Source organism: Mercenaria mercenaria, chromosome 9 (genome assembly GCF_021730395.1).
Source record: "Mercenaria mercenaria strain notata chromosome 9, MADL_Memer_1, whole genome shotgun sequence".
NCBI lineage: Eukaryota > Metazoa > Mollusca > Bivalvia > Venerida > Veneridae > Mercenaria > Mercenaria mercenaria.
In genome coordinates this window covers 67747082-67764071 of record NC_069369.1, presented here as the reverse complement: position 1 = coordinate 67764071, position 16990 = coordinate 67747082, and the positions used below count along the sequence as shown (strand labels likewise).

Sequence of the window (16990 nt, the reverse complement as noted above, 5' to 3'; positions counted from 1 at the left end):
TTCGGCGATGCATATGGTAATTTCAATGATAGTGTGTAATTCCACCAAAACGGTGTATGGTCCAAAGTTAAAAAATTGTTTTGCCTTAATGAGAAAACAGTGAGGATAAACCGTTCATATCTCTTTTGCCCAGCACTAGTGATTTAAGGAGAAGATGAAAGATGATCAATGAATGTCACTGAACTTTTATGTAAGTGTTCATTGAAGGTTCCATGATCACCGCCGTTTGAATACATCTGCGGATGTCTTTTAATTGCTTATTGTACTTTTAGCATGTGTAAATGTTGAGTTCTGCTCAACCCGGGGCTAGAGGGCGTGGACGGTAGCATGCATTTCCACTGCCGTCCATGAACAGGCTCAATCAAACCGAGCCTGTAACATTTTCGTTTTTGTCGTGTTGGGTGATCTGTAAAGTTTCCACTTTTCTCTATTTTATTTCACAAGCATTGATAAAACATAGTAAAAATGTTACTGACGGACGGATTGATAGAAGGATGGACGGCCTGTAACCACGGAAGTGTTGAATTACGTAAGTTGGTGCAACCAGGTATATCTAATAAAAATGACTTGCCGTCTTAGCGGACTTGCCGTCTTAGCATATTTTGAATTTTTTAAAAGTTTTTAAATAATTCTGCTACATTTTTGTCAATTAAGGCCTCCCACAGAGCCAGCATTAAATTCCTGTGAATCGGTAATACGTGCGACTACTTTGATGGGTACAATCATCCGTTTTTCTGTCAAAAAGGGCTCTTGCTTGCCGTCTTACCATGCTCATTTTCCCTAAACAAAACAGTTTTCCCGTTTTCAGGCCAAAACTGTTCATCTGTTGATAAAACCGTTTACTTGTGAGTGAAGTACTCATTTTTTTCCTTAGCCTGCACTTTATTTGGTCATATTTGATCAAGAAATAAAGAACTTACGCCACTTCGAAGAATCGAATCGACGGAATTTGGCTTGCCGTCTTAGCCATAAAATGACGTCAAAGTCACGTGGTATGGGCACACTGGATAGCGAACAGCATGGAACCTGTCCTGACCAGACTGCGCGAATGCTGGTCGCACAGGCACTATGTTGGTTTTCTCATGGTGCGGCTCAAATGGTATTTGTATTTCGCCAACATTTTCATTATTTGTTCGCAAAAAAAGGAACGTTACACTGGCGGTTTCGGTTTTAGCCACGTCATCGGTGTTCTATATCTTTATTAAGGTTTTCTTAGTATTAGCTCATTTTCGAGAAATGATCAGGAGTGGTTTTCCTGAATGCTTTGTACTTTTATTTATTCTTTTCCGGCACTATAAAGGTTGTGAAGATCCGTTTGCCTTATTCATACGGTGGGAGAATTGGGCTGAGGGCGCACATTAAAGATTAAAGATACAGAAACCAGAAACGTGAGTATTAATTTAGATATTAGATATTTAGATATTTAAAAAAAAAATGATTTAAATAGAAACATATTAGTACTATTGTTACGCGTACGTGTATTTTATTTTTCATTATTAAATGTATTTTTAAAAAAAATATGTTATTTCAAACTTCCGAACAAACGTGCACATGTGCGTACATTTTAAATACTTGTGGGAAATTTAACAGTTTAAAAATTGTCATGTTTTAGCACACTACAGATACACGATACACGCATTTATCTAATGCTTGAACTTGAACAGAGTGGTTAGGGTCGCTGACTCTGATACACTTGCCTCTCGCCTCTGTGGGCTCGAACTCTTCTTGGGTCTTCATAGTAGGAGGATGTCTAGTTGGTATGTAGATCAGTGGTTCTGCCCAGGCACCAGTCCATGAAATAATGTTCGGGGGTGGTGGAAGTTGGGGGCCATTTCGGGTCTTCGGCAACCGTTAAAACTTGAAAGTCGCCATTTGGCATGAATCGTGCCAGTTTGGCTTTAACTGTCAAACAAAAACATAATACTCGAAATAGTGATTTCATTGAGTGCACAAAATCTGAACGTCATCTGAGACAATTGGATAATAAATAAAACTTTAAATGGTTTAATCGGATCTCCAGCCTATAAGCTCTAAATAATCTTATAGCTTACACGAAATGCACGTGCCATTCGATTATTTAAACATATAACAAAATACATTCACAGATTTCTTGAGTTTCCGCCATGGATCCCTTCAACCTAAGTGGTTGATTTTCATACCTATACTGTATATATTGGATACATTTTGTGCTAGAGGTGACACCACGTGCTAGAAATGACACCAGAATAATATTAAGTAGTTTGGAGAAATACTTCTGGTCAAAACACTAGGTATAAAGGTCTGTGCTATCAATAACACACGACATGTAATTTGAACACTATTTCGGTCAAGGTATGTGCCAGAGATAACACTACGATACGGAATCCCAATACTATTTTGGTCAGTATGTCTATATAAAGGTCTAATAACGCGCTCATATTTATAGGTTCACCCTGCTCCATGAAACACCCGGGTTTCTTCATACTTGCTCTTGTGTCCGTCTGTGTGTCCGGCCTCGAAACCGCGCCTCCAGGTAAGGACCCGGGGGAATATTGCCACAACCACAATTGCCCATCCGAACAAGGCGAGTCATTTTACTTTTTGTCAGTTTCCTACAGTGTGTGAGTATTTTCGGACTTCTTTTAAGGGCAAACGAATGTTTGATAGGCATGATTATATGTTGTTCAATAATAAGTATTCGCGGTTGAGGGGCACCTGGGGTCTTCCTCCACCATCGACGCTGGAAAGTCGGTGTCGGTGCGACGTTATACCCAACAAAAATGAAAATAAAAAATAAGGTTCTATTTAAAACTGATGCTCCAAAAGGCAGTAAGATAGAAAAATGTGTGGAGCCTATATCACTCCTGAATTGTGTAGATATAGTCATATCTTTAGCTCATTAGTGCTTGAGAACGGTTGCCTGACCTATGGTATGATGCAAACCTGATAACGTTATTCCTAGAAAACTTTGGACCTTAACTCGATGCAAAATATAATCATAATGTGATTCATCTAAGTTTCAGATAAAATGACTCTCTTTTTCCGCTCTTAGCCAATTTACACCTTCCGTCCTACTTTCATTTGTTTTAAGACAACAGTGTAAGTCCTACCAACAGTGTAAGTCCTACCAAATAATCACTAATAACGATTTAATGTGTCTAGTGTGTGAAAGTTACGATGAAATATGTTTATATGTAAGTTTTCACATTCATAGTCAAGTGGCTTCAGGCATATTGGTGGATGAATATAAAATATCAATTTCCTGTCGTAAATGTATTTTGATTGAAACAATGAATTATTTATTGCGCAATACCACCTCTACCTTCTTTTAGTTATGAATGTCAGTTCTTTAGGTGCATTTCCAATTTTGAAAATTTCTTGGCTATTCATTACATGGACATTATGACCTTACTTTACAGGTGCAGGTAGATTTTATCTCTTTAAAATTGTTTATCTGCATTAGCTGTCCTTTAAAACATATATAATTGGAGCCACGTCATGTATGAGAGATATTACTCAAATAGAAATGAAAGCGAAAGTTGACAAGTATACGAAAGTGAAAGTTGACGCATACTTTGCATACTATCTCTATTTTCAGAAACGTGAAACATGTATTTTAATTACATTTTTTGTACTTATACATTTTTAATCATATAACTTTACACGGACCTTGAGGAGAGTGTTCGACTCCACCAATTCCTATCCTCGCCACAAAAGGATCAAATTAATTGTGATCAAAATGGTTAAGAAATTTTTCGACTTGCTTCATCATACTTAGGCATAATTATTTTAAGGGTATAGGGACTTTAATAACGAAAGTGCTCAAGTGATGCATAAATTCAGAAATTGTATGATTGGGTCAGATAAAGGTTATTTTTTACTTGCACACATGTTAACCACACCACACTATTCCACATAAATCTACTTTTATTTTTTCCACCTAGAAAATCTACTCCTTTAACTCAGAATTCTTAACTGCACCTGACAACATAATTTTAAATAATGATAATGATAATGAAAAAAAAACAAAACAACAACAACAAAAAAAAACATCTGATAAATTTTGTAGCACGAATGTACCGTAAGCGTTGTCCGCCTCATATTACTAAATGAATTACATCATTTTACAGGAATTCGTAATTCATTTGTTTTAATTAATTCCTTTGTTATTAATCGAACACATTACAGGTTAATATTAAGAGAAAAAAAAACGTTCTCGGTTACTGTGTTAGGAACATTTGCACGTTTCATTTAAAAGCGCCCCCATTTCAAGGCGATTTTAGTTTTTCGGCGACGCCGTCTAAATTCGTTTTCGTTACTTATGCCACGTGACTTCAGTTAGCAAATCAAACTGCTTGTTAACGCATTATAGATAATTTATCAAAATGGAAGATTTATGCAACACTCTGCCTGATTGGACGAGAGTGTCAATTTCTTTCACTCTATTGATTGTGCTACGCTGAGTGAAATGTAGACAAAGCGTTTATCCTAAACGACGCTGTTCACAGTTTTAAAGCTAACTTCTGCTCAGTTTATTTAGCAAGAATATTGATATATCTCAAGATGATAAGTAAGTTTAATAAAAATGATAAAAACCTGTTCAAATACCAACATATATCAAATTAAAGAAAGAGCTGAATACGGTCTGCGTATCACATGAATAAGGGTGTGATAAGCGTCTTTTATGTAGAGAAGTGCTTTTTAAAAGATTTTCCTTGTTACAATTGTCATCTGTATATGAAAAGGTTTCTTGCTTTTGTGACTTATTCAGATTGTATATTAAAATGAGTACTTGTTTGCTTTGATATATTTGTTATAAATTATTTAACTGATTTATTATACTCGTATATGAATATTTTTCTTTAGTATGGTATGCAAATATTGAACTCAGTTGAATTCTGTTTTATTATATATATGCTATATAATGACTGAATCTCATTACACTGAAATGAAGGTACGCTGTATACAGGTTATCTATGTGATATGACTACGGTCAAACTTTGTTTATGAAACAGAAATATTGAAATAATTACAATTGTATGTTTTGCTTGACCTTCACTTTTTTATAGGTGTGACGGCATTGTCCAAAGATTCATGAATAGAGAATATGCATTTGTTAAAGCGGGATCAGTTGGCCTATTTTAGAAATAAATAAAAATAATAAATAAAAAAATCCTTTAATTGATTTTTCTCATGTATTCTAATCAAACTTGATTTGTAGCATCTTTATTAGGCCCGCAGCCAACTTTGTTCAGCTGGGACATTTGACCCCTTTTAAGGGGCTGCTAGAGCTAAAACTAGAAATACCTTTGACTTCATCTCAGTGTTGTAATATTTTCTGGTTCTTCGGGATCATTGATTTCAATTAATTTAGATTTGAAGATTGAATACCGCTTAAGCCGGTGCTAGGGGGTGTGGGCAGTGTTGCATTTTCCATTACTGCGCATGAACAGACTCAATCAAACCGAGTCTGCAATTTTCACTGTTTGCCTTGTTTTCGGTGCTTCCAAGGGATCTTCTTTCCAGATTTTATTTATACAGCGTCTCATGAACAGCTTGGTGGATCTTTGTCATACTTGGTCTGGAGCATCATTATAAGGTCCTCTTCCAAATTTATTTATATAGGAAGTCGGGCCCTATTAGGGACCACTATAGCTAATAGTAGATATGCCTTTCTTTGCATTAACCACTAGAATGTAATGGATTTTTATCAAACTCGATGTGTAACAATATCGTAAGGTCTCCTACTATTTTGTTACAAATGGGGATAGGGACCAATTTAGCTAAAAATATAAACACGTTTAATGACCTCTTTTCACGAACCCCTTCATGAATCTTCATCAGACTACTGCTATAATTATTCGTCTAAGGATAAACGAAACAAAATTGCAACCCTACGAAACCTTTGCGAAAAATTAAAAGAGAACCATTTAAATTGTTAAAGTGCGGTGTTTAGTTTTGCAATTTGAAAAATGTTAGATGAAAGATGAATGTTAGATGAAAAATTCATAAACTTCTTCCCTTATTACAATTCGCCGACTATCATTTTTAAAGATATTTCTTGTTTGAATATGAATATCTCCTATATTACAGATCTGTTCAGGAACATGGCGACGAAAGTACAAGAAAAACTCAAGCTCGTTGTATTTTTTGGATCTACGAGAGAGGGTCGCCTCGCTGACAGAGTGAAGAAATTCGTCCTTGATCACATACAGAAAAAGGAGAAACACGATATTGTTGTTTACGGTAAGTGAGAGGCTAGTCTTAGTTTAAGTTGAGAACCCATGCTTTCTTCATAAGAGATAACTCTTGGGGCTAATTCAGAATCTATGCTTTCTTCTTAAGAGATAACTCCTGAGGCTAGTTCAGAACCCATGCTTTATTCATAACAGATAACTCCTGAGGCTAGTTCAGAACCCATGCTTTCTTCATAAGAGATAACTCCTGAGGCTAGTTCAGAACCTGTGCTTTATTCATATGCGATAACTCCTGAGGCTAATTCAGAACCCATACTTTATTCATATGAGATAACTCCTGAGGCTAGTTCAGAACCCATGCTTTATTCATAACAGATAACTCCTTTATTCATGATAGATAACTCCTTAGGCTAGTTCAGAACCTGTGCTTTATCCATAAGAGATAACTCCTGAAGCTAGATCAGAACCTATGCTTTATTCATAAGAGATAACTCCTGGGGCTAGTTCAGACCCTGTGCATAAGAGACAACTCCTGAGGCTAGTTCAGAACCTATGCTTTATTCATAAGAGACAACTCCTGAGGCTAGTTCAGAGCCTATGCATAAGAGACAACTCCTGATGCTAGTTCGGAACCTATGCTTTATTCATAAGAGAGACAACACCTCCTAAGGCTAGTTCAGAGCCTGTGCTTTATTCATAAGGTACAACTCCTGAGGCTAGTTCAGAACCTATGCTTTATTCATAAGAGAAAACTCCTGAGGCTAGTTCAGAACCTATGCTTTATTCATAAGAGACAAATCCTGAGGGTAGTTCAGAACCTACGCTTTATTCATAAGAGATAACTCCTGAGGCTAGTTCAGAGCCTGTGCTTTATCAATAAGAGATAACTCCCGAGGCTAGTTCAGAACCTGTGCTTTATCCATAAGAGATAACTCCCGAGGCTAGTTCAGAACCTGTGCTTTATTCACAAGAGACAACTCCTGAGGCTAGTTCAGAGCCTGTATTTACTTTATTCATAAGAGATAGCTTTGTACCTACTTTTAACTATAAGAGCAAACTCCCGATTCCATTCTTCTTTTTATAATTCTGCTCTTTTCCTTCTTAAAAGAAAGCAGAGCTAAAAAGCAAAATCGATTTTTTTCTTTAGAAAAGTATTTATTAAAATTAAAAGGATATTGAGCATGTAGAAAAGGCTGGTAAGAGACCAGTGGAGTAACGTTTTCGCTAAAATATTTTATTTTATAGATCTTTGATTTGAATGATAGATAATAAATTTATAACTGTCGTTCTTACATTTTGAAATTGATTGGTTTAATAAATCGTTTCCGTGATTTTTCACCAGGTCTAAAAACCAGTCGTCTCGTTTCCCTTAATTTTTCACCAGAGACAAAAGATGAAGTCTATGCTAACTGTTTCATTTAAGACACACAGACGTTTTTCACATAGAACAGATTATCTCCCCTGACCGCCATTTTGATAAAATCAGCCACAGATTAGACCATGATTTCTCACAAAACTGTGAATTCTGGTATTGTTGCTACATACATGTTCTATACATGTGCAAAGAATTATGACAAGTGTCCTTAATACCTTTAAAATTGTGACTGTTATGTAATGTTATGTTATATGACGATGAGCTGTATGCTTAAGTCAAAATAAAACTTCTGTTCTGTTCTGTTTAATATTTTTTCTTTTGCTGACTTTGTAAACTCTATCAAGTTACTAGAATTTTGACCTCCAAAGGGGCTGCCAGAATTTTCCAGGGAGATAACTATTACAAAAATCAGGACCTGTCCATGGAAACTCGTTTTCTCCCGTTTCAGATCCTGCAGAAAAAGAGTTTCCACTTTTAAAGAAAGCGTTCCATTACTACGACAACAAGAGCGAGGCACCAAAATTACTTCAAGAGGTAAAATGTACTGATGTTAGATTTAAGGCAGTGGACCCGCAATGACAATCGGCGTTTTTTACGGAAAGCCAAGTGCGCATTTAGGCGTAACGAGAAAGGCGTAACGAGAATACGTTATCACAAGGAAATTGCTGAGTGTAATTACGGGTCCTTAACCTTAAAGCAAGGTATCTTAAAACTTCTTAATTAACATGTAATTTTACTTAAGGCCGTAGTTCCGCTCTAGGTTCACAATAGTTTTTGTATTTGTTAGAGTGCCACTGTGAAAATAAAATGTGTATGTTTAAGAAATAGTATATCTCATTTAGTGATTTGTCGCTGAATAAATCATTGTTTGGAGTTCAGATGCGAAGGAATTATATCACGAGGGCACAGCCCGAGTGATATAATAATACGCATCTGAACGACACACAAGTATAGGTTATAGATCATTTATTGAACTTCTAATGCAATTAAGTTTGCCGAAACGGAGCGTAGCGTAGTGAAGGCAAAACTTAATGCATTTAGAAGTTCAATAAGTGTATCTATAACCGGCTTATAGTTTAACGCCCCGTTTCATTTAACTGACAGGTCAAAACCGCAAAAAGCTCTCTCTGAAGTAAACTAACCACGCCTTCTGTTAATTTATTGGCTATTCTTATCTTCACTCATGATGGAGAAGTACATGTTTACTACAACTTTCTACAAGGTCATTTTAGTGCCAATAGCAAAACAGCGGTTGATCCAGTGCTGGAAGATTTTAATTTAGTTTATATCATAAATACATAGTAAACGACTAAGTCTTATCGAGTAGTTTTATATTCTTATTCAATGGAAATATAATATGCAGGTTTAACTCGTAATGATCTAACAGTACAATTCAAGCAACTACATATATAAATAAAACAAGACAAAGTAGAATCTAAGTGCACCCTGGTTTATTTTTAGACCAGTAGAGGTAGTGAAAGGTGCAGAAAGGTCAAACTTGAACTATGAAAGTACAATGAAACTAAAAACATATAAATTTGATATTTCAGCCGCACCAGACGTCTGGTCAGGATCCATGCTGTTCGCTTTCAAAGCCTATTGTAATTAGAGAAACTGTTAGCGAACAGCATGGATCCTGACCAGACTGTGCGGATGCGCAGGCTGGTCTGGATCCATGCTGGTCGCAAACCCACTATGTTTGGTTTTCACATGGCACGGCTCATTTATCTATTTGGTCCGTTTATTACATAGGCACATTATTTCTTGTATGCAGTCCCTGCTTTGGTGATTGCTCCGCCTCCTAGAATGTGGGAAATCCATAGTAGGCGGAACACTGAATACTCATTAATTTTGAACTACTTCATGATTAAGTGGATCAGATTCTTCAGTTATGAAACAATATGAAAATAAGTTGGTTAGATTTCTACTTTTTTGAAAATCCCTCGCTTGTCATTGGATAAAAACGATGTTTGAACTATTTATTAAGAGCAAATCACTAAATGAGATATATTATTTCGATTCTAACACGTTACCAAGAACTACAAAGTACATCCTTGACGGCATTCATTAAATATTCGACCGTTTTCAATCGGTTTCTTTTCCAGCGCGCCGCTATGCCGTTTGACGCTATGACGTAGGCTAATAATTGTGACGTCAGAACAGTGAATTGTTGTATAATAATTCACTGTTTTCAGCCTTCTTTGTTTAATAGGAAAATGAATCAAGTCGTGTTAGAATTGTTTATAAAACATTATTATTATTATTATTATTACTATTATTGTTATTATCATTATTATTATTATTAAATAGTCAAAATAATGTAAAGATCAATTTTTATGTATCCATTCCACGGATGCATTAGTGTCTCATAATGATATTTTGCAGGCAAACGTAGTTATGGATATCTGTGGCAGATTATTTAGATCTCGTACTGATACTTTGTTTTACAGACAGGCATAGACACTCGTGTTGGGATGCATTATTGTTGATTTTATTTAAAAAAATTATTTACATTATGTCGCTGATGTCTCGTCTGCTGTGCATTACTGAAATTATTGTTTACAGTGCGACGCAGATATCCAGACAGCAGACGAATTTTTATTGATCTCATGTGAATACAACCACAGTATACCTCCTGCTTTGAGTAACATGTTGGACCATTTCCCCGCGAGCAGCTTCGCGTGGAGACCCAGTGCAATACTCACATATTCACCAAGTAAGTACAAGAAAAATATCTCTCTTTTTTACATTTATTTTCATTTCTTTTCCGGTTCCTCTCCAGTTCTTTCTTTCTTCTATCTCTTTCCACATTGCTTTAACGTTTACCCTGCTTAGTTTCTAAAATGGTCTTGTCTATCATTCAATACCTGGTGAATACCATTTATTATTTGAAAGGGTGTTCATTGAAAATTCACTGACTGAATAGGTGAGTAGCGAACAGTGCAGACCATGATCAGCCTGCACGGATGATCTCGGTCTGCACTGGTCGCGAAGACAGAATCACTTGCCGCCAGTAGGGTAAAGGTTAAACATTCATATCATCTGACACTTCAGGCCCCTTGTTCACAAAACATTTTTCGATCTCAGCTGAGTTTGAGTTTGAAATTTTAATATCAGTTTTACTAAAACTTCAAGCTTAAATTCCAAATGAGACTGACCATCAATACCGAATAATCACTTTAAAATGCTTATCAACTTAAAATTTTATGTTAAACATGCTATTTTGATATAAATGAGAAATTAAGTTTCATTATCAAACTCAGCTGAGACTGAAAATGTTTTGTGAACACGGGGCCAGCTCTGGAATCAATTTTTGCAAATAAAACTGTAAAAAATCAAAAAGATTTTAATTTTGCATGCATATATGCTTGAACATTTTATATATTGTAGTAAAATAGTCGCACGACGGGATGCCTACTGTATGCATTTATCCTACCATCATACAAGATATAGCACATACCTAATAAACTTTGCTTTATCTAGTCAGTGTCAAGATATCACTTTTGCGGGAACTTTTGAAATCACATATTTTTTCAAAATTTTGCATTTAAATCATCACCATTGTATTGGAAATGTCTGAACTTAGAAAATGAGTGGTCAAATCAAAGGTTTTTATCCAGAAACAAAAAAGTTATTGCTATTTTTCACTTTTACAGCACTTCAGCCGGAAATTTTGAAAACATTTTTTCCCGAATTTTTCATTGAAACTGTTATCATTGTATTGGAAATGTTCTAACTAAGAAAATAAGTGTAAAATCACAAGTTTTTATCAAGAAACAAAAAAGTTATTGCATTTTTTCGATTTTCCACAAACTGAATTACACTTGCAAACGTCATATTATATGACGTCAAGTCTGCACGCTGTTGCTCTTCCCAACAACCTTTTCCCAATTTTCTGAGCAGGTAGGATAAATAGAATATTAGATAACTGTCTGAAAAAAAGTGAATTTATTAGGCTCGTCTACGAAAAGATATAAGGCTCGGCAGAGCCTCGCCTAATATATTTTCTTCAACTCGCCTAATAAATTTAGATTTATCAGACAGTAACTTAATATTCTCTATATAAATGTGGTAATACAGTCATATTCTTCTTAAAGTTTGCTACTTTAAGACACAAAAACGGCGCGTCTAGAGTCTTTAACCCAGTTTCTATGTGAGGAAGGTACCAGTTTAAAAAAGAATAATTACATCGCGAAAACAATTTTGCGCAGGTCTTTAAAAAAGTCCAGAAAAAATGATAGGTTTAATAACCATTGTTTTGAAATAACCAATGTTTTATGAAATCGAAACAGCAGTCTCACTTTTAGAAGTCACCCAGCTTCTTCTTTACATTTGGTCCTATACTATATTTAAGTCTGACATTTAGACCGAGACTTGAAATGGATACATCTTTTTGCTCTGCATTATTGAATAAGCGGATCATAACGAAACTTTGCATGAATGTGAATTCTGCAGCTACAGACAGACCGGTAAAAATTCATCAGAATAACAAAGTTGCGGACATTTTAACATTTACATGAATGTGAATTCTGCAGCTACAGACAGACCGGTAAAATTTCATCAGTATAACAAAGTTGCGGAAAATTTAACATTTGATGTTATAAAGTCCAAGAATAAATTTCTAAATTTAAACGTTGAGTATCTGTATTGATTAGGTCAGTTTGGTGGCATGAGAGCGGCCATGCAGCTACGAGCGATGACTGGAGAATTAGGCTGTACTAGTATATCCAAGATCTTCGCCATACCGAGTCTATACGATGTCCTGAACGAAGACGGGACACCAAAGGAAGGCAAAAAAGAACATCTCGTCAAAGGTATGGATAACGTTTACAACTAGCAAATCGAACTGCCTTCTTGCATACCAGCATTTTTACCGGTGCTGGAAAAATCCATCTTACACCTCGTGCTGTAAATGACGTATTACGAACTACATGTATGTAGAAGATTTATGTAGTAATTTATATTTTATTTCAAAAACCGGAATAAAAATCCAGTATCTCGACAGTTCCTCTTTCTTCCTGATAGTATATTCCTCGATTCAAAAAACGTTATTTTTTCAAAAATTCATAACGTTAGGCTGCAACTGATAAAACAAAACCGGAACTAAACATTGTTATTTGTCTTTGAAACGTCATGACGTCTTTCCTGTTTACGGGCGTTGGTTTCCCGCGTTTTGTTTAAATACGCTGCTATAAGAAATAGTTCTAAAAAGAAAGCCGTTCGGTTGATTTTATTATTATTATAATTTCTTGAATATTGTATGCAAGAAAAAGATTCTATCACAGGTTGTAGCGCAGATGGGAATATCCGGCTCTCGGGTAACTGTTTACAGTTAACTCGGCAGGATCTCGTTACCGCCTAAATAGTTACACTCGAGGCCGGAAATTCCCATCAGCACCAACAACCAGTGAAAGAATCTTATAGTTTTCATCACAGATAGCAAGGCTTAAGTTTTCGGCTCTATTCATTGTGAGTTGTTTTTTCTTTTTTTAAAGTTCACTATTTGGAATGTAAAATTCTGCAAAATACAGCAAGTTGTCCTAGGCCTACATGTATGGTCACATGTCAGCTTTAAATTGAATTAAGTAATTGAAAGTGGAGACAGCCTAAGAGGCACTCTAAAGTGTCCTAAAAATGCGGTGGCCACAATATAGTGTAAGGGAGATAATAAAATGCATATTTTAGTTTATCAACTTTGTCGTATGTCAAACCTCGAGTTGCACAAGAAATATAAGTAATAGGCATAGAAGCCTTAGTATAGAAATATAGAAATATGCTTACCTACATTAATCGCTTGTTTATAAAAAAAAAAGATGACGCCATGCGGTGGCAGACGTCATAATGGCCGCGCGTCAAACCTGTTGTTGATTGCAGGTTTAACCATGGCTGTTTTCCTTCTTTGTTAAACTTACTGATACCTCATATAACGTTAGAATAAGAAATGAAGACTGATTAGCCTTCAATTTCAAGATTAATTGATAAAGGCATACGCATTATACAATTTCAGTCCCTCGAACTCAAATGGCGGTTATAATTAGTACATGAGGAAATTACCGTATAAGTTGTATGTATAAGTCAAATGTATAAATAAACAGTGTCACATTATAACGAATTGCTTCATACTTGACTGCTTTATATTTAAGTCTTTAAATGTATCTGTATTCGGCAGAACTGGATGAACTGATGAGTCACCTTGACTGGACAGCACAAGCTTTCAAAGACAAGAAAACAAAGAGCGGTGTTCCATCAAATTTATAAAGGAATTGCTGGTAGACTTTTAGCACACAGACGTGTCATGTACACCTGTGGTATGTGCACGGTTATGATGTTGCACTCCAGAGATCTTTATGAGTTTAAAGATCGGGGGAAATTGAAGAATCTGTTTTAACTATCTAAACGAACATTGACTGGTTTCAGTGTTGTCTCATTTTTCCAATTGGATATTGACTGGTTTAAATGTTGATCTATCAATATAATACTATTATCTTGAATGATAAAAACAAATATATTTTAGAAGAATATTGTATCTATAATGTCATATAGATTAATAGGACAAAATTGTCACATAAATGTGAAAGTAATTTTGAAATTTTCAAAGGTGATGTATACGTCTAAATAATTAGAATAGAAATTTTAGCACAAGAGTCAGAAGTTTTGGAATTCAGTTTGGAATTTAGATAGATGATGTATAAGTCTAAACAAAAAGAATATCAATTAATGATTTTGGTGTTTGAAATCTAACTATATAGAGCTCTCTTTAAATTGTAGTAAATAAATACGACTTGATTGTATTTTATTAATCAAATGGAATTAAGTTTTGTTATCAAAACGTCACATTTGGCGCTATCTGAACCATCTAATGAATAAGTGGGTCCATCTCAGCGGCCAGGAAGTATTATTAAAATAACTTGGTCCCTTTTTTTAAAATCGCTCGCCCAACTTTGATTAAAAAAACATATTTTAACTTTTTAGAGTTTTATTACACCATTCACGCAAGTATCTGACTTAATACATATATTATTTACATCAGCGGAACTTAACATTTATGAATGTATGAAGTTCCTATTTAAGACACAAAATCTTCTGTTGTGGTCACGTGCCAAAAAGAAGTAAAAAAAAAAATATTACCATTGCCTTACATGACATTTGTATATCTTGAACGTTTATAAAAATCACAAAATCGAATATTGCCTTGCACGTATTTCTCGAGCGTTTATCAAAATCACAGAATCGAATATTATGACAGCGTATACATTTTCTTATTTCTATAATTAATTTATTTTATTTTGTTAAAAACAATAGAAGATTATTCAGACGTTCCATTAAAGACTGATTATTTATGCTATTTTGCAGCACCGTGGGTCAGGATATTAACAAATTGTGAAGAAAAGAAAAGTTCCACAATGCGATTTTTGATAAAATATATAAGTTTTTTTCGGAAACAAAGAATGCAGCCAAACAAAATGATAGCACATTTGTGCTGATTGCTTCATTTTATGAGAGGTAATGAAATGTACAATACCTGTCCACGCCAGGTTGGAAATAAATACACATGTAAGTCTTAATAAAAATGGTTATTGTAACTTTAATGTGGTACGCCATCGTAGTACATTTTGTATTATATTCTAATATGCTTGTTTCTGTTAAAATTTACGCTATTTAAAATGACGTCACGTTAACGTGCCATGACGTCACTGTTTTTGTTGCGCCCAAGAAAGAGCGGTACTATATTTTATCTACTGTTTTAGATTAAGGGCATATTAGAATCGAAATAATTTATAGCAAAAGAGTATTTTAACACTACTTATACACACGGGCAGAAATACGTAGTGAAATTATTGAGCCCGACGTATAACCGCCCATCGTGCATAAATAGTGTTAAAACATTCTTTTTCTATAAATTATTTCTTAAATATTGAACCAGTGTCCGATATTATAAAACTGTGTTTGAAGACCAGTCTTGCCATTGGTCAATTTAAAAACTGATATCAAAATTAACCAATAGGATGCTTGGTATTTTAGACTGGTTTCCAGACTCATTTTGTATAAACTTGAGCCCGGGACTTGAAAGTATTTGTATCTGTTTTTATAGTATTACTTATCTTTTGATTCGAAATAAAACATTTTTAATTCTGTTGAATACTTATAAATGAGACAAGTTTGCAGTTTGTCCCTTGAGATCGCATATCTTTTGCATTAAGCACGGTTATTTGTGTAAACTATTTCATTTTGTATTTTTAGTTGAAGAAGTTATTTGTTTTTGAATAAAAATAATTATTTTATGTTTTTCGGTGGTTTATCGAAATATAACGGTGAATTATATCCTGATAAACTCACTGGCCACTCAGTGAAAATTATCAAATCTGATACCCGGATTAACGTCAAAAAGTTTACCGAGCGTACTGAAAGCCGGAAACAATATGACGATGACGTCGTTAAAATGACGTCATCTTTGCGATGCTTCCTGATAAAATTTCCCGCAAATTTCGACATTTTATTGAAATAAACACAACAAAAGTAGAGTTTTAGACATAAAATAAACAGAAAAATTGTTGGTATCGATGTAATATCACGGTAATTTCACTCGTGAACACCAAAAGTTGTTATTTTCACTCGTGGCTGCGCCACTCGTGAAAATATCACTTTTGGTGCCCACTCGGTGAAATTATAAGGTGATATTACACCGAAACCAACAATTATCCTCTATATGTTTTTGCACTTTTTTGTTATTGCTATGTTAAGACGGGGACGTATCTGAATTTATTAGTTTAGGAGACCACATGTGTTACTATAAGTCATGTAAAACCCGTTCCCTTTACGTATAAACTAGTAACCTGGAGGCCAAAGGCCTGGAGTTAACATGAGATAAAAGTTCACTTATTGAGGCCTTTCTGTATTGAGTAGCCACTTGTCTTAAGAATTCAATCATCTTGCTTGAAGTTTCCGAATTTACATTTTGTTGTAATTTCCACCTGACTTAAGCAGCCACTTGCTTTAAACAGTCAGATTTTGCAACTCCCCTTGATGACTGCGTTATACAGGTTTCACTCTACTAAAATATTACATGATAAAAACAACCCGTGACTTGAGTATCCGCGGACCACAAAAACAGTTCAAGTTAAAGTACTCGAACGTTGCTTTGCAGGTTGTGATGAATTCTACCACAAGAAATTGTTTAGATGAAAGAATCACGAAATCATCTTTTGATGAAAAATGTCTACACAATTAAACAGAAGTCTATAATATATCTACATTTGAACAGCAGAGTGATAACTAGCCATGTATCTCAAACGTGATTCATACTCGCTGCGCCGTGAACACTACTCAGTGAACAGTATCAAATGCGCCGTGAACACTAGTCGGTGATAAGTACTGGCAGCTCCGCGAATACTACTCAGTGAACTGTATTCAAGGGACAGTAAACACACACACTACCCGG

General features: G+C 35.1%; 1 protein-coding gene across 3 annotated transcripts; it reads left to right on the top strand.

Moving 5' to 3' along the window:
* The first annotated feature begins 1260 nt into the window (after positions 1–1260).
* On the top strand, positions 1261–15833 carry LOC123547371 (uncharacterized). 3 transcript variants are annotated; one of them, XM_045334403.2, is made up of 7 exons: positions 1349–1388; positions 2426–2512; positions 6073–6225; positions 8000–8085; positions 10117–10267; positions 12207–12365; positions 13721–15833. In XM_045334403.2, the coding sequence occupies exons 2-7, from the start codon at positions 2440–2442 to the stop codon at positions 13807–13809; spliced, it is 711 nt and encodes a 236-aa protein (XP_045190338.2). In that variant the 5' UTR covers positions 1349–1388; positions 2426–2439; the 3' UTR covers positions 13810–15833. The 3 variants fall into 3 exon arrangements, with proteins under 3 accessions (XP_045190339.2, XP_045190338.2, XP_045190337.2); XM_045334404.2 differs by lacking the exon at positions 2426–2512 and having other exon boundaries at positions 1261–1388; XM_045334402.2 differs by lacking the exon at positions 1349–1388 and having other exon boundaries at positions 2426–2563.
* The last annotated feature ends 1157 nt before the right edge of the window (positions 15834–16990 follow it).